The 18,193-nt window shown below is 41.5% G+C and overlaps 1 protein-coding gene across 2 annotated transcripts in view; it reads right to left on the bottom strand.

Moving 5' to 3' along the window:
- Positions 1–18,193, bottom strand: part of osbpl10a (oxysterol binding protein-like 10a) — a 94,935-nt gene that overhangs the window by 5,651 nt on the left and 71,091 nt on the right. The window contains exons 8-10 of one of the 2 annotated variants that reach the window (XM_085396659.1): positions 7,226–7,372; positions 6,338–6,836; positions 808–994 (exon numbers count right to left, since the gene is read on the bottom strand). In XM_085396659.1, coding sequence (XP_085252785.1) covers positions 808–994; positions 6,338–6,836; positions 7,226–7,372 — 833 coding nt within the window. Of the gene's footprint in view, positions 1–807; positions 995–6,337; positions 6,837–7,225; positions 7,376–18,193 lie in introns of both variants that reach the window. The other variant, XM_085396658.1, reaches the window with a different exon arrangement.

Raw genomic sequence — 18,193 nt, 5'->3', positions numbered from 1 at the left:
CAGGAAGTTGTGACTTATTTGTTTGGCTTAATCAGGAAGACAAAAAGAGCAAAGCTCTCCATATTATTTGGTTCAAGTAATAAATGATTTTCTTGAAAAAGTTATGCAACAAGCAATGCTTGGATCCGTAGGCTCTTCCTCAAGCAATCCCTATCATCTGTTGACCAACAGGGTGAACTGAAGTGCCATCCAGAGCCTGTAAAGAGAACAATGCAGGAGGAAGACATAGAGGGTCCTCTCACCATAGACATCCCAGCCACAGACTCTTAACTCTCTTGGTACTGAGCAGAAGCATTCAAACTGCATACAACAGGTTCAGGGAGAGCATCCACCTGCCACACCTGGATTGTTCTTATGAAACTTCCTGGTTCACACTGATGATGCCACATTGACAGCATAAGTGTGCTCAATACATCAACTTTATGCAAGCATCTACTCAGTGTGTGGGAAACATTGTTTTCTCTTAACGGTGAAGAAGAGTTCTGGTGCGACAGATAGTTAATGTTCTTTATGACCAAATTATTGGCAAACATTTCCTGTATTTTCTTTGCTTAAATCAGCTAAAATGTTTCATTTTATAAAATAACTCACAAATACTGAAACGTTAAGACAGAAGCATAAGCTGTGAAATCCACTGCATGCATGAACTACTACTGTTGGTGACATAATCTGTCATATGTAAGAGTCTGATAACCTCACAGATGAATTATTTCGCTTCCTCTGCCTTCCCTGAAGTGAACAAGAACCAGCCGTCCTTAAACTGAATCACATGTATGAAGAAGCTATCGCAGAGGGGGGAATACTCACCGATGTACCTTCCCTCCGTAGAAAGGCTTTGTGTGGAAGGTCACTGTGGCCGAGTAGCCGCTCTTGACACAGTTGATGGAGACTTTGCCCCCCAGCTCCACCCAGGGCACAGTGAGGATGGAGCGGGCGTAGGCACAGGGCAATGTGAAGACGTACTCCTCGTCGTGCTCGAGGAGATAAAGGACTCCTACGGGGAGAAAGAGACGGAGCTCTTAAAGTCAGTCCGACAGGATATGATGAGAGCAGCTACAAGAATTTTTTTTTTTTTTTTTTTTTTTGAAGCTCATTGTGAGAATGAATTGTTTGAGTAATCCAAGAGTGTGAACACCATTTTCCAAGAAGTTTAAATCAGGTGAGGAATGCCAGCACAGTTGATTTGCCTGCACACCATCCGTCTTTGTCTGAAAACACAATCAGCTGTCAAAGTAATTAAATGCGTGGGCTTCGTATATGGATACTAAGCCAGCTATGTGCCCGTCACTGACTGAGCATTTTTCGCTTATGAAACACAGAAGGCAGCCTGGAGACTTAAACAGCAGATACAGACATTAGACACTGTTTAAAAACTTTACACTTACATCAAACGTGCACACATGTAGGGGTGCAACGCTTTCTTTTTTTTAACAAATATGGATTCAGATGTGTTTTCAGTTCAAGCTTTATCCGAAAGATCTTTAAAGCTGATATATTTATTGTTAAAGTTGTAGATGATTATATAGAACATAGCCAAAGGTTTCTAGCCATGAGGGCAGCTTATTGGCGAGTTACCCCTTTCAAGTGTCAGGCAGTCCTAAACTTTTTCTACGACAGCTATGAGATAATATGTCCCTAATACAGTCTCAGGTGGGTGGGCGCCGCCTTCTGATAAAACCTGTTTGAGGGACAGCCAATCACAGGAAGGTTGGCTTACGGGGAGGGCTGCCTTAAAGACAGCTTGGTTCAGACGGGTCACATAAATAAGATATTAACGGCATAATAGGACATTTAGATGGGAATTATTTTTTGAATTGTGAATCATGCAAAGCCATTCTAATATAGTCTAAGACAATAAAAAGGAGCTGAACCAAAACCACTCAAGATGATGTCTGATTCCAACAGATGTGTCACAGTGCATTTCAGAACAGATCCATGAGCAGCTTCCAGCTCTGGATTGCACAGGAACAACAAAAATCATCAAATTTACCAAATAAAAGATAAAAAGCAGACTGCATGATCTGCTTTTGAGATGCTCAAGATAGTCAGAAGTTTACATACAGTCATCCTAGGCATGGTAGTCATTGTGATTTTGGGCTTGCAATGATTTGTTTGACAGCACTCCTTGGACTGACCAATACTAAGGACAATGGTAAAGTCCAAGGAACTCAGTGAAGATCTGAGAACTGTAGATTTTAACAGGTTGGAGCTATTAGACCCATTTCTAAACTGCAGATTCAAAGGTGATCAGTTTAAACACACAAGTCGGCCATAAAGTGGAAACTGCTGAAACACTAGCATCACTGTGACAGTGAAGCAGGTTTTACATCGCCTCCGTACTAAGAGGATGTAGACCAAGAAAGAAGCCCCTGCTACAAAATCAACACCTTGAAGCTTGACTGAAATTTCCAGCTGCGCACTTGGACAAGCCAAATGCTTTCTGGAGAAAAGTTTTATGGTCAGATGACACAAAGATTCAGTAATTTGGCCACAGTAACGAGGTCTGTTTGGAGAAGTAAAGGCGAGGCTTTCAAACCTAAGAACACTGTACCAGCTGTCAAGCATGGAGGTGGTAGCATCATGCTCTGGGGGCTGTTTTGCTGCTAGTGGTGCTGGTACAGTCAACAAAGTGGATGGAATAATAAAGAACAACCCAAATGAACAGTTGAAACTTAGACACAGTTATAACAGGAAAATGATCCTAAATATACATCAAACTGGTTTTGAAACTGATAAAAAAAAATGTTAACAGTTGCTGGTTTGGCTTTCTTAAAGCTCTGACCTCAACCCAATTGAACATTTGGACTAGACTTAAAAGCTGCGTCTGTGCCAGGAATTAATCAATTGAATTGAATTTTAAATTTTGCCAAACAGAGTGATCAAACACCGGAATTATGGGATATATATAGTTTGAACCTGTATTAATTTGCAATTATAAAAGCTATTAGCTACACTGGAGAATGTTTAGCAAAATAGAAACCAGTTTATCTCTTTGGGCTCCTTGTTTGTGTTTCAGTCTCTCAGGAATCCCCATAAAGAAAAGCTATTGTGCTTCTAATAATCCACTCACCAACATCATGTGTGTCATCAGTGTACAAGGAGATTTAGTTAGATCAAGTTTTCCCATGCCCCTCTCATGACCACGAACAATTTTCAGCTCTACCATCATAACCTCGTGTTTGCAAGAGGTCACTTGTTTAGCTGTTTCACTGCAAGATGCCTTCAGGGGAAAAAACTGCATGCGGTCCTATTGTGAGCACATAATGACACAGAGTGAGAGAAACCAGCGACGGGAGTGCCAGGCTTAACCAAGTACTGCTGAAAGAACTGTCTGTATGGTAAATGAGTAAACTCGTGGTGGTGGAGTTATTCAGAGCTCATTTAGAGCAAATAAAAGTAGCAACCACAAAATATAAGAAATGAATTCCTCCTCCAAGGGGCTCAAGTGACTAAGCTTTTCATTTACGAGTCAAACACATAGAAAAACTATTAGAGAGATGCAAATACATTAGCATTATTCTTACATTAGGGCACATTTTGAGTAAAAATGCTTTGGTGCTTTAGACAATTAAATATGAAGATCAATACCACATATATATAAACTGGGTTATTTAGAAAAGTGCAACACAAACAAAAATCTGTACTGATTCATCTGAACCTTTAACTGACAGAAGTACATAAAAGTATTTAAAAATATAATTGTAACTGTATTTTTTAAAATTATACAAATTTAGAATTTGATGGCTTCAAAAACATTCAACAAGCTGGGACAGACCTATGATGGATGTTTCCTCCAATTAGGAAACGCTGCTGGTTGCCCATTTATTGCATTGACTTTTTGTTTTACATTTTTTCTGACCGACAAAATGTTCACTTAACAAACTGGTCACTCGGCTGTCATGAGCCAATTCCATAAGTTTCCATTTAAAAAATAATCATGGTCCAACTTTGAGCAACAATCAGAGTCTGTCTGCAACAACAGACTCGACTCAACTGGATGTCCTGAAGCAACAACATCAGTATTTGTGGAGTAATTTCTGTTTCCAATACGATTCTGCCTGGACTCTGAATGTGAATAGTTAATGTGAATTTCTGCGAACAGTTAATCTCCATATTATCACAAACAGTTTGCATGCACTGTATCTGAACCTGACCTCATTCAATCACACCTGATAGCAGACTGACCCCGACTTTTTCTTTGACCATTTTTGCACTAAAGTCACTGTGAAGACTGCAACTAACTGCAAGTGGTTGCAATCCTGATTCCAGTCTTCAAAGCAATCATTTCAAGGGCAACAAGACTGCATACTTGTCATGCTACCTTGGGTCGTTCTGTGGTTTTCCCTAGTGCACAGATGTCGAACTGCAGGCCTCAAGGGCCGGTGTCCTGCAGGTTTTAGATGTGTCCTTGATCCAACACAGCTCATTTAAAGGCTAAGTTACGTCCCCGACATGCCTAGAAGTTCTCCAGAGGCCAGGTGTGTTGACCCGGGGTATTATATAAAACTTGCAGGACGCCGGCCCTCGAGGCCTGGAGTTCGACACCCCTGCTAGTGTGATTGTAGCATTAAGCAAGTTAATTGGTAGCAGGTGAAGTATCATGCACATTTCAGCAGGACAATGTCTTCATGGCTACAAAGACACAACTTCACAGACAGAGTGAGCGTTTGACCTGCTGCCAGTCCAAATCCATCTCCTGTTGAAAAAGTACAGCACTTCATAAAAAGGAGAATCACACAACAGTGACCAGGACTGCTGAGGTGAGTTGAGGCATTACAGCAAGCAAGACAAAATTTCCAGCTGCAAAACTACAACATAATATCCTCAGTACCAAAGCGATTAAAAGGTTTTATTAAAAGGAAGGCTGATGTAATGCATCAGTAAACATGCCATGTGTGTTGCAGCTGTCAAATCCTGACATCTTGTACATTTCCAAGTGCAATTAACTACTCAAAGTCTTTTCTTTGTATTTCTGTCACTTAAATAAAGGTTCAAGTGATATTATAGATTATTTCAGTGATTTTTTTTCTTCTTAGAAAATAACCCAACTTTTCAAGAAATAGGATTTATATTTGTTTAATCCAAGGCTTACACTACAGTCAGCAAAACCCTTACGTAGCACTTATATAAAAGTGTTAATGATGGCCACAATATTAAAAAACAAACAAGCAATTTCATGTTAATTATATACATATTAATATATTTTCAATAACTGTCACTCTCCTGAGTACTGAAGTCCATTATCAGTCAAGTAATGAGATAACATCCTGAGCACGTTTTCAACTAATCATGTAAAGGTTCTAAAGATGCTTTTGCATGTCATAGATTAAAGCAAAGAACTTCAGTTAATCCAGATGTGGCACATCAGTGTATAAAAAGGTTTATTATTCTTTTTTTCTATCCTACACGACCTCTAGGAGGCTCCATACATTGAGATCCAGGTCAAACCGAAATCTAGCATCTCGTGTAGCTTTCAGGCTGCATCAGCTGCCGTTTCTTATTCTGCTGCTGACTCACTGCCAATCAGTATCAGTGCCTCTTTATAAAACTACAGTATCAGCTGCTGTCAGGAAAGACGCCACTGCAAAAAATAAATCCACCAATCAATGGATCCTGGGGTGACGGTCATCGTGTTCTCTGACGGCAGCATCAGCCTCCGCGCATGACAACGAACTGCTGCATCACAACCTGGTGGCAGGTGGTCAGTTTACGTATCCGGATTTAGTTGATTGGGCCCAAGGACTTCCTGTATCTCGGCTCAGGGTGACTCATCCCTGACAGCTTACTGTACACGATGTAACAGTACCAGCAGAGAGGTCTGGGCTATTGATTGCCACAGGAGGGATCTTATAGTCCTCACACAGACAGTGGCAGGCAGTTTTGGTGAGACACACTGTTTAGAGACTTTCTACATAGCCTGTAGATGCTAGAAGGTGAGCTACACTAAATGAGGGATTGTTCTTTATTAAAGGGGAACTATTTTTCTCACTTGTGGCTGCATAGCATATTCTTGACCCTGCCAGAGTAGATTTACATGATTCACAGTTCAAAATTATGCTTATTTATCTTATGCAGGTGCATAACACTGTTCATCTGCTAACAAGCCGCTTTTTCTCCTCTCCCTTTAAGACAGCTTTCTTCTGATTGGCTGCCCCTTGCAAACAGAAGCTATCAAGAACAGGTGCATGTGGCTGTGCTTACAGCTAGAGCTGTATGCATTAATAAAAATAAAGTAAAGATCAAAACAAAATGCATGAATGCAGGAGACTGATTGTTTTCTGTGATAACTTTTTTTTGACCCACAGTATTTTAGAAGGTTTGTGGTAGACTGGCTCACCTTCTCCCACCATGGACACTCCTATAGACATGCCCATGAACTTGCTCTTGGTCCACACGTGGGCGTTGACACACATCCTCCGTTCCCGGCACTCGCAATAAAACCCGGACACAGGGGGATGATGGGACACCTGCTCGGCCACAAAACGCACTCTGTAGCAGCTTCCCGGTGAGTCCTCGTCCTGCTGTGTGTTGTTGGGGCCTCTGCTTGGCTCCCGAGCCGACCCCGGGTTCGATCTGTCCAAAGGCTTGACTTTGTCCCGAGGAACTTCCCAGGAACAGTGGAAGGTCTCCCCCAACACGGGGTTGTAGGGTTTCTTTGCCACGGCACCTTTCCGCCCCTCGTGGAAGGCAGTCAGGTAATACTCCACAAAGCGGACTATTCGGTCCTCAGCTGTGGCCCCCGCTGTTATTGACAGGAACATGTCGGGGTGCGCCATGAAGTTAGCGTACATTTCCAGCAGTGATCGCTTTTCCAGAATGAAAGTAGGCAGCACCACCTAGGAAAGCAACGCAAAGGAAAGATAGACACTTTGTGACACATTTTATTTCAGTCAGTGCTGCTAAAATCAAACTTCATAGCCAAGAACTTTTTGGTAACTTGACTTTCTTCTGCCTTTCCATTTGCATCCATGAAAGGCCCAAGGCGAAGAAAGCAGCTGTGGTAGAAAGATGCCAAATTACAGAACCTAGCTGACGTCAATGACAACAAATATGATGCTAATTAACTCAGACACCGCATTAAAGAAGAAAGAATAGATGTAAAGATGAGTTACAGTTGCAGGAGGAACTTAGGAGGGTTTAGTACATGACTTTGAGGCCTGGCTGAACTAATTCTCATAAGTAAGGATGCCATCTCTCTTATAGAGTCAGTGTTTCTGTGTCATACCCGTGTGAGATCCATTCCCAGTTTGAGCTGCGAGAGCAGGTGGAGAATGATGCTCCGCTGGTCATCCAGGACGCCCAGGTCCTCCTCTTCGTTGTCCTCCGTATCCGTCACCTCCTCACTGGGGCTGACGTCTTCCAGCCCTGGGTGCTGCTGTGAAAACAAGAGGGAAAAGAAAATTGGCCCAGGTGGACTGCTTGCACAAAATCCAACATATTAATTATATTTTTTCTTCATCTTTTATGTCGGAATCACACATATTTTCACATCTTGAGAACTCAAAAAAAAATGCAACAAACTAAGAAGTCAATCAAAAGCTAACACCAAAAGATGGTGCACATTCGGGACTTTAGTCATGCTTAGTATTCCACAGTCACAGACACAATGGTGCTCGCTCTGGCACCTGTCCTCTGAAAAGGCCAAGAGGAGGAAGATAAAGTCATTTTCTTCCCCCACCATTCAACTGTCAATACCAATGATAAGGTCACGCATCTCATTTAGAGGCCAAGACAGGACCTGTTAGAGAAGCAACCTATCGGGACACAGCCAATTACCAATTATCACCAGTCATTCGGTTCATTTTCACTGTGGCCCATTCATGTCCTTTCAGCCTTTCAAGGCACTTTGAGTGTTTTAAATGGCAACAGGAGCTCTGAATTTCTCTGAGTGCGCCGACTGGCCTCTTGTTTGGACTCAAGAGCCTCGAGCTCTGACCTTCACTACGTCTGCAATGGTGAGAAGTTGTGTCCTTCGTTTGTGTCCCACCATTCAACTACAAACACATCCAGTCAAGGTTAAAGAGGAGCTCGTGCCTTTGATATCTCCTGCAGCAACTTGGGGCAGAAAAGAAGATGGGAAAGAAAAAAGAAAGAGGTTGATGTATAATGCAGAAAGTGCTCTCGAGGCTGCAGGCAACAACAACTCTCTGCACGCCCCTCTGCTCTTTATCCTCCATTTCCATCTGTGACTCTATGCAATAACATTTACAGATACATACAGTACGTGTCTTCTTTCCTACTTTAGATTATTTTAGTGAAGACGCTGCAGGAAAAAAAGCCAAAAACAGGCAGGAATACTGAGGGAAGTCTGATCTGAAACTCCAGGCAGTGTAATTGCACACAGGGCTCCTGCAGAGAGCTGGGAGAAGCAGAAGAATACCAGAGTGTTCCAGGACCCGAGTGCCTGCTTGTCACATGAATATTTTATTCCATGGGTGCACGCCAAAATATCCACATGCACACACAGACTACACGCTCTCTGCACCAAAACATTTTTGCACAAAAGACACCAGCGCACACAGGAGGGAGCATGCATGAGCACACATGTACAGGAGTCCCTGGGGCTGCCTGGTTCTCGCAGCAGAGTGATATATATAGAAATGAAAAGGAGGGGAGGGGAGGATGGTAGGAGGAGGTCTGTTATGATTTCAGTGGTTCTAACTAATTAAAGAGGTTCCTGACAGCAACAGGAAATTACTGCTGAGGAGGTCAGAGCATCTCTCCAGAAAACCCTCGAGTGGATATATCGGTGGACTCGGTGGCTGGCATTAACTCAGACTTCTTAATGCAGTCCAACTCGTCCAAAAGTGGATCATAATGTGTCTCAAATAGGAAATAACTGCAAAGTGTGTTCAGATTTATGGCTCCATCGAAGCGAGAGAGGGAGAGGACAAGAGCAAGTACACTATTAAAAGGTTTCAGCTCCGTTCCTCCCGCTACCGTCACACATTGTAGCAGAAAATCCATCATTTTAATAAGTTCTTCTATAGTCATGTTTAAAATCACGTATATGCCCCTCTTGCTCTCATGTAGTGCTTCCTGTCGCATTTTTTACCCTTTTAACCGCCCACTGTTCCTACCATAGTCCCTAACAATTACACATGTTGTGAACATTTAACATACACACAGACAAAGCTCAAATTTTCAAAGTCAAGCAGTTTCTCCCAAACTCATCTCATACAGTGTTGTATGAGATTCCTTTAAAGTGGTGAAGTAAGTATTCAGATCACCAAATTACACTTTATGTGCTTATAAAGAACAACAGAATCAGCTGTATCTGCAAAACGGTAGGTTATCTAATAATTAATCATCCAGATTTGATCTATATTTAGCAAAAATAACTTTAGTATATAATTTAACTAGTGGCTAGATATGACAAATAAATGGAGTGGAGTATAGTTCAATATTTTCCTCCAAAAATGCAATGCTTATATTCCACCATGTTCTTCATAAATGCAATATAAAGAGGATGCGAGAGATTTTTCAGATGAAACACAAAAAAATGTCAGCTTATAGCAGACCAATAAGGCATTAATACATATCTATTAACAATTAGTTACAGAATTAAGCATGTCAGATGTATTAATGAGAGTCTAAGAGTGTATTTTGCACTTCAAAAACAATCTCAGCAACTTTAACAGATGCAGAAAATGTTTACCACACGAATAAACCCCGACGGCTGATTTGTTCTATAATTTATGAAGTCAACAAAGGCGCTCAGTGTTGGAGGAAAACTCACTGCCTCCCACATCAGACCAGCAATGTTCACTGCCAAAATGCACAAACTTGTGCACACTGTGTACCCCCCTCCCCAGGCTGCATATACACTTACTCACCCCATAACCAAAACAGAGAAAAAAAGATAATCAGCACACGATGCAAGGGTGCATGCACACACAAATATCAGCTCAGAAACACTTACACTGCATTGTTGTGCAGCTACAGGCTTGATCTGCATAAGACTGGATCTCATCTCCAAAAAGAAGAAAAGAAACGGATAGGCTGGCCTCAGGTAAACGATCCAGTGGAAGGAGGGAAATTAAATTTTCTTGCTCCAAAAGCAGGACGGCCACAGCACGGCACTTCAGCCGGATCAAAATCCAATTTAAGAGATGTTCTCTTGGTGGAAACTCGATCTAAATTTGGATCTTTTGAGGTGATTAAAGCTCGAAGTGTCTTCTCCCACATGTGGGTTTCCTGACTGAGTGAGCAGCTGCCTTGAAGGAGTCTTGGCTCTTTGTTGTGTTTTTTTGGTTTTTGGAGAGGCGTTCAGTGTGCCTGAGCAAAGTTGCTATGCATGACTTACAGAGAGTCTCTCTCTCGCCTCTGCTAACCCCCCCCCCCCCCCCCCCCCCCCCGCCTTTATAAAAAGAGGGAGTAGGGAAGAAAACAGCTGAGGGAAAGTCCCAGTGATGCTTCCCTCTACACCCTCCCATCATCCATCTCCGATTTCCCTTCATCTTTCCATTTTTACCTCATCCTCCTCCACCCTTACCTCATCACTTTTTCCTCTGCTCCCCTCCCTCCTGTCCTCTTCTGACAAGGCTTCCCTACCTCCTACGCCTCCTCCTCCTCTCCTAGTATATGTGGGACGGGTGTATGTATTATCTCCTATTATTACCACTAGTCTGCCAGTTCTGCACCCCTACAGTAGTCGACTCTTCAGGAACACATGCGAGGGGGGGGGGGGGGCTATCATCTACCTTGTTCTACCTTTCAGCTCGTTTCCAGTACATTTTCTCTCTGTAACACAGACTCTCTTTTTTTTTTAACTCCAGTCCTCTGTTTGATTCATTCTTCCCCACTCTTCCTCCGCCCTCACACTGTCATCTCCGTCATTGTGTCTTTCATTTACTCCCCCCCCCCAGCTCTTCATTCATGCCATCCGCTATTCTGTTTCATCATCATCTTTCTCCTTAACCGTCTTCCTCGCCCTCATTCACATGGTTCCCCCCTGCCTCCTTCTCCTTCCTAATGTATTTTTCTATCCAGTGTAGGCGTCTGCAGAAGGCTCAGTTAGTGCAAGTCTGCACTTCAAAGACTCCTTTTCTTCCTCAGTTACAACTTTGAGGGCTTGTCCTCCTTCACCAGCTGTCCTTCTCATCCCCTATCATCATCATCACTTCCATTTTCACTCATTTGTTTGTCGAAACAACATCTGAGAAAAGGAATCTTCTAAACCACTTGCTATTTTGCAGCAGCTCTGTCCTCCTTCCAGCTCGGCCTCTGAAGTGTGTGTACGAGAGTGAAGTGGATTTCTCCTGCTTCTACTCCTCTGGGAGCAGTACACAGAAAATAAATAAATAAGAAAAATAAAAAGGAAACGATTCGTCTCCATCCAGCTCAAACACAGATTTTCATTGGCTGGATGTGTTTCCTCCTATGCAGAGCGTAAAACTGACCCTAAACCTTGTTCAGGACACGAAACACCAGCTAAACAACAGAGAGCTGGTTTTTGGGGAAATACAGCTTTTTCTCTTTTTAATGAATGAGATTAAAGTCAGTTCAAAATCCACCACTGCAGTGTGCACGCACATCTTTTTACTGAGATTATGAAACTGACACTCTTAACAATGGGGAGCCGGCACCTACAGTACAAAGACGTCTGATGAAATATGAGCCACAGCTTCCCCTCCGTGCTGTTGTTGCTGCTGTGTTTTAAAATGGAAACTAATTATTTATCACTTCAGATTCACAAAAACAATCCAAGAGTTCAAAAACCTAAACACGGAGTAATTTACAATTATTTGTTGAAAAAAGAAAGAAAACAGAAAGAAAACTATCGAGCAGTCCACCCTGTTAGACCAGCTTTTGCCAACAAATACTGCAGTTTTTAAAATAATGTCATGTATAGTAATACATCGGGTCCATAATGTGCAAATTGCAGTAACTGTTTGAGACTTGCAGACATTTTTTAAATACAGTTTTGGTTTTAATAATCAAAAGCAAAGCAAATACTCTGTTGGGCTGAGATCAGGTGACTGACTTGGCCCTTAAAGAATATTCGGTTTTTCTCCTGGGTTGCTTTTACAGTTTGCTTTGGACACTATGAAGTGCTGACTATATAATCCTGTTAATCTTACTTTCAACTGTCCAAATATTTTTCCCAGAGCTGTGCAGCGTCTTTTTGGATGACTTCTGGCTAATCTGGCCTTCCTGTTCCTGAGTGCAATCAGCAGTTTGCACGTTGTTGTAAACACACTGTATTTCCATTCATGAATCCGTCTCTTGATTGTAGGCTTAGACAGCCATACGCCTGCCTCCTCAAGACTGCTCTTAACTTTACGACATCTAACCAAGTAGTTTTTCTCAAACACGGAAATAATTCTGTCGTCATGCGTTTTAGTTCTTTCAATCCTAAAGTTTCTGTTTTCTAGCTGATGGGTTTAGTTTGAGTTTTCAGCCTAATGATGGCCTGACTCACTTCACTGACATGTCTTTGTGCCTCATATTTATACTTATATATTTATTTACGCATATATATATATTCACAGCTTTGAATCTATCCATTCATTTCCTTACACTTATACAGGACCAGGATCCTTGCAGGGCAAGCCTAAGCAAGGATGCCCAAACCTCCCACTCCCCAGTCACCTTCTCCTGCTTAAACACCGAGGCGTTCCCAGGTCAGCCGAGAGATGTAATCATCCAGCATGTCTTTGGTCTACTTTTCAACTTCAGAATATTATGCCTGCTTCATTTGCCATGAGCCTCTGAAAATGCGTGTATAAAAATATCTGTAATTCCCAAACATCTTTGCACTTTTATCACATCAATCGTCTTGATCGTTCGATATAAAATCCACTCTGGACCTAACTCTAGCAGTGCAACAAACACTTTTAAGCATAATTTCACACAGTTTTCTGAAATCACAAACAGCTTCACACACAAACACAATGTGTTGAATGTGAATGTTCCAGGTAAAAATACAGGACGGTGGCGCCTCTCTGCTCACAGCCAGAGGTGTGTGTCTGAGATGACCGTGTAAGAATATCCGTTGGTTTTGACATCATTGAGATCCAGCAGCAGAAATAAAAACGTGTGAAGCCGAAGCTTGTTTGTAGATACTCTGGAGATATCTTCATGTTTACCATCCTTAATATGAGCATCACCATCAAGTTTGTGTGATGATGTCGCATTATGTTAATAAAGCATGTGTCTTACCTCCAGGGAGACACTTTAAGTTCAATACAAAGTCCAGCTCGGGATCACATTAACCTCCTGTAGTGCTGAGTTCCCGTGCTATCCAAGTCCAGCCTGTTAGCCTCTGACCTCTCTTAGATCAGTGTGGCATTTCCACCGGTAAGACTCTAGCTGGCTGGGTACATGTCCTCTCTAAACTAACAGGCAGCCACATGAAAATCACTTTATAATCACTTTGTCAATCGCTTGACATTTACTCAACCAATGATCTTCTCACCTGTGTGCTTTACACTGCAGCTAAGTAGTGTAATCACTACCTGAGGAGCTCTGGAAGTGAATAAATGGAAGGATCTACCACTTACCAAAGTAACCACTGTATGTGTGTGTGTTTTGAGCTCCTGTTAAATGTCAGGCATGTTGTGAATGTCAACTACCAGCGAATTACTAAAAAGCTTTTAAGTTGCAGTTGCTTCTGCCAATTTACACGAGCAGTGCTTATACTGCTCGCCAACAAAGCATATTATCATGCATCAATGGGGTAATTAGCAGCTTTAAATCCACTTAAAGCTGTTTAGATGTCTTTAATGTTTTAAAGACTAAATTAGTTTTCTGCTCGCAAGATCACAACAGAGTTTTAAATCTCCCAGAAGCTCCGGAAAAGGAATAAAGTCCACGAAAAGAGTTCAAGCTGAGACGCCGCAGATGCTTACGGTACAATGGGGGGCGGGGGGGGAGGTGGGCGTTGACCCAGATGCAACATCAGAACTGCAATAAATAATTCACAGCCTCAGACTCCTTGAATGGGTATGAATGAAAAAGCTGTTCAGCTTTGTCAAGAAAGAAAACCTCACAAAACCTTTTTTCCCTCCTAAAGAATAAAATAATAATATTTTTTAAATCAGGCACTGCAGTGGAGATGCGGATGTTGTACCCTGTTGTACCAGCTTCATTAGAGCAGCATCTAACATGGGCTGTGAGGACGTAAAAGGCACACACACACACACAATTAATCTGTGATGTAGGTTTTGCGCATTGTTATCCCCATTTAAACTAAAATAGAGTGTAAGATTGAGGGGATCCCCACACTGTGACTGATGAATCACAACCATCACGTCCAGTTTAAAACCAGAACGTCATCGATGCAGTAGTTCATCTGTGATCCAAGTAAAACAATTATGAGTTTCACTGTCCCTGCTTGGCTGGATTGCACACACTTTGAAGAATTAAAGTCCCTTAAGAAAGCAAAAATCTGACCAATACTCAGATTCACTCTTTCACCTGGATGAGATAAAAACAAACAAACCAACAGCTGATGCTGTGGTGGACGCATTCATCTTTTGTATGCAGCCAATAATCAACACATTAAACTCGAACTAAAAAAAGACGTCCCTAACTTCAAAACCTTTTGAGGTTGCAGAGTGAGCTTTATGAGATCTCAGAAACTGCTTTCGTTCATCTCCCAGATCTGTTGCATCTCTTTAAGCTATCCATTGCTGATGGCGATAAAAAGCCTCTGAGTGGCTGACAAATAAGTTCACTCCGTTAAATGCTTCTTTATCGACTTCAAAAGGAGTCATAAACGTGCCTGCATCGCCACACAGCTGAAGTTCATTTTGCATCCTGCATAATTATTCAGTGAAGCATTGAGTAATCCGCTTCAGCATTCAAGTTTCTAAATCATGGATGATGCACAGTTACCGTTACATGACAGGAAGGCAAAAAACAAACAAACAAACATCTGCACCAGAATCTTTGTTTAGCAGCAAAAATAGAGTGACAAATGTCATTAAAGCTTTTTTAAAGGTCCTTGTCTGGATTTTATGAAAGCAGACTTATGCTTAAATGATTTAGGAACAATTTTAATTTCCGATTTGTGTTTTTAACCAAAAATCACATTTTTTTTCTTTTAAAGGATCTTGAACAAAACAAGCATTTCTGATCTTCTATTGGTCAAATTGATTATCAATTACCTGAGAAAATCACTTATTACAAACTTCCTTTCTGTGTGCAGGAGCAGAGAAAGCTTTTTTGAATAACCATTTAAAAAGTGAGCGCCTTGAGGTCTATTTTAGGAGATAAAGGAGAAGGTGGTTTCTAACAGGGGGATGTCACCGTCAGTGTAAAGTTGGAATTTTATTAGAAAAACAGATTACAGAGCAGAGAGTGACTCATGGCTTGTTGAACAGACTGAATGCGAGCTGAGAACACAGTTATCATTATTTGTTTTTGTCACACGCAGACTGACAGGACCTTTTGTCTATTAATAAGACTGAGGAAGCATCAGTGCTGCAGGATGTTAGCATGTTACTGATGTCGAGGGCAAAGTTTAGAAATAAAATAAATCCAGGTTGTTCTCCTTTTAAAAGAAGAAGCAAAAAATACACATCTTTACGTTTCCTATATACTGAATTAGCTGCACAGTGACTTATGGGAAGACTTTGCTGCCCTCTGCTGGAGTAAAGAAGGAACAATAACTCTGCAGTGCACCGAGGATTTTGTCCAGAGTGCACTTAAGAGAAAAGAAAATATGGACTATTTTCTGATGCAACAGTATTTGTGCTTTCTCTCCACATGACTGTGTTTCTTTCCAAATCCTGGATCTGAAGATAGAGGCTGTCGCTGATATTATAACTGATACTGACACATTTTACCACATTTTTTACTGTTTTATTCCTGTTTTCTGCCTTTTTCTTTATAATTCAGAGTTGTCTATCATTGAATTCCTGCTCTGCAGCAGCAGCTCATAACCACAGCAATACTGTAGGCAGCTCTAATATGTGGTAGGGGATTGCACTGGAGCTCTTGTAGATGCATAAACCAATGGGTTTTCTGCAAGCACCAGCAATTTCCTCTCTATTTTCCCACAGTCACGCATCGGTCTTGAGCTTTTTCCTACTGACTGCATAGGAATTAATATCAACCGCCACAGCAGTGCTACATAATTCATACAGAAAGCCTTTATTATTCTGAGGTAATGTATTTTCTTCCTTCTCTCAAGTCTGCTCATGAGATTACGGGGTATATGTTAAACGGGCAAGTGGCCAAGAGGATCAGAAACTGACCTTGAGCTTTACGCCATCGCAAATGTTCGTTTTGAGGGTTTTGTCCAAACCAATTATTTAAAGCTGGTTTTATTCAAATTCTTTCTGCATTGCATTTCACAACCACAAGATGGCAAACTCAGCGCCTCAACAAATCCACCATTACTATGCCAAGCACAGAACATCAGATAAATTATCATCCCAGAGCAATCTTTATCCTTGATTATCTAAACATCATCTTAATGATAAGGCTGTCGAGTCGTGAAGAATCTCTCACTCGCTCTGCCTCACCTTCTGTTCTCATTAATACTGAGAAAAGGCTTTAAATCAACTCGATGAGACATGGACGCCGGTTAGAAAATTCCTCTTAAAGGAGGACTAAACATCAGTGTCGGGCTGGACTAATGTGCCTGCACTGTACGTCCGCTGCCTCTCTGCCTTGCGCCTTCAAACGGCAGCCAGAGCATCTTTAAAGGCTCTAATGAAATCTGGATCAAGCTGCAGGGCAGTGCTGAGAAACAGGCTGCAGGAGAGCGTGAAATATTACAGAGCAGAGACACAGAGTGGTAAAAGTCAAAAGCATGTTTCCAAATTTAGAGCTCTACTTTTCCTTTAAAAATGACATCTAGTCTTTGTGATAACTACTGACATCACACATGACAGGGCACTTTTACAGCAAACACGACACTACAGGCATACACCCATGTTCTGTATACTTTAAGTTAGCAGTTTTAGTGCTGAACAGTATATCACATGTAAGCTCTATTAGTCAGAAGTGGGCATATCTTGTAACGGTGTGCAGTCTATCCTTACAATCCCTGAGAAAACTTGACAAGTTAAAGACAAAAGAAGAGGTGACCTAAAAAAAAAAAAAAAAAAAAAACTATCTACAGCAGGTGAACGGTGTCTGAAAGTCACGTTATTAAAAAAAAGGGAAAGAATCCAGCAAAGACCTGACAAAGGACCTGAGAGATCCATCTGGCATTCAGTTAATCCATCTACTGTTCACTGAACCCTCAGCGGAAAAGGTCTCAGTGGAAGGATGGCTGTCAAGAAGCCATTCTTAAGGAAAGGAAACAAGGAAAAAAGCCTGTTGTATGCTAAAATACACAAGAACTGTGCTGAAAACCAGTGGCAACAGGTCTTATTGAGTATTAATGAATCCACATTTGAAATTTTTGGTTCAAGGTGTTTCAATATGTATAGAAGAGTGGTAACACAGTCATCTATAAAGCATGGTTGAGGCTCTATCAATGTTTGGGGTCTGCATTTCAGCCAGTATTCAAGATCTTGTCACTATTGATGGAATTATTAAAGCGACTTTGAAAACAACTTCACTCTTCAGCATGAGAATGATCCAAACCACACTGCCAATGCACCAAAGCGTACCTGGATAGAAAACGCAACACTATCAGTCACGGATTGCCCTGATTATCCCAGACCTCAACATTATTGAAGCAATGGGGGATCATCTCGACAGAGAACAGAACAAAAGGCAGCCGACATCCAAAGAAGATGTTTGAATGTCCTTCAAGAAGTCTGGAGAGCTATTTCTGAAGACCATTTTAAATTATGAGACAGATGCTAGAATTGTACAAACTCTGTTTGTGGTCTCACATGCTGTATTTCCATACATGTCTGCACATGTTTCAATAAATCACTACACCTAGAAAATATAAAGAAATCACTGGTAGCTCAAGACTTTTGCACATTTGTATGCATCTGGAATGAGTGCCGATAATTCATCGTATCATTAACGAGGCTACAAGCAGGACAACGTGTGCCTTATCCAGCTCCATGAAAATACAGTCACTGTCATTTTTATGATATCCCTAATAGCTTGCCATTATCCATCAGTGAAGGATGGTACGCCTTACTTAAGTTGGCAGAAACATACCGGCAGAGGCAGGGAAGTCAATGGAGATAGCCGACTGAATCATAACTGCCATAATGCTGTCTTAAAAGGGGCCAAATCACTATTACGACCTGCCCTCGCTTCTCTGCTTATA

The sequence above is a fragment of the Rhamphochromis longiceps genome, linkage group LG22 (assembly GCF_057381845.1).
Source record: "Rhamphochromis longiceps isolate RC_006_pf linkage group LG22, R_longiceps_female_GT1.1, whole genome shotgun sequence".
NCBI classification, from domain to species: domain Eukaryota; kingdom Metazoa; phylum Chordata; class Actinopteri; order Cichliformes; family Cichlidae; genus Rhamphochromis; species Rhamphochromis longiceps.
The sequence above is the reverse complement of the archived record's forward strand: the minus strand, read 5'-3'. Positions and strand labels throughout refer to the sequence as shown.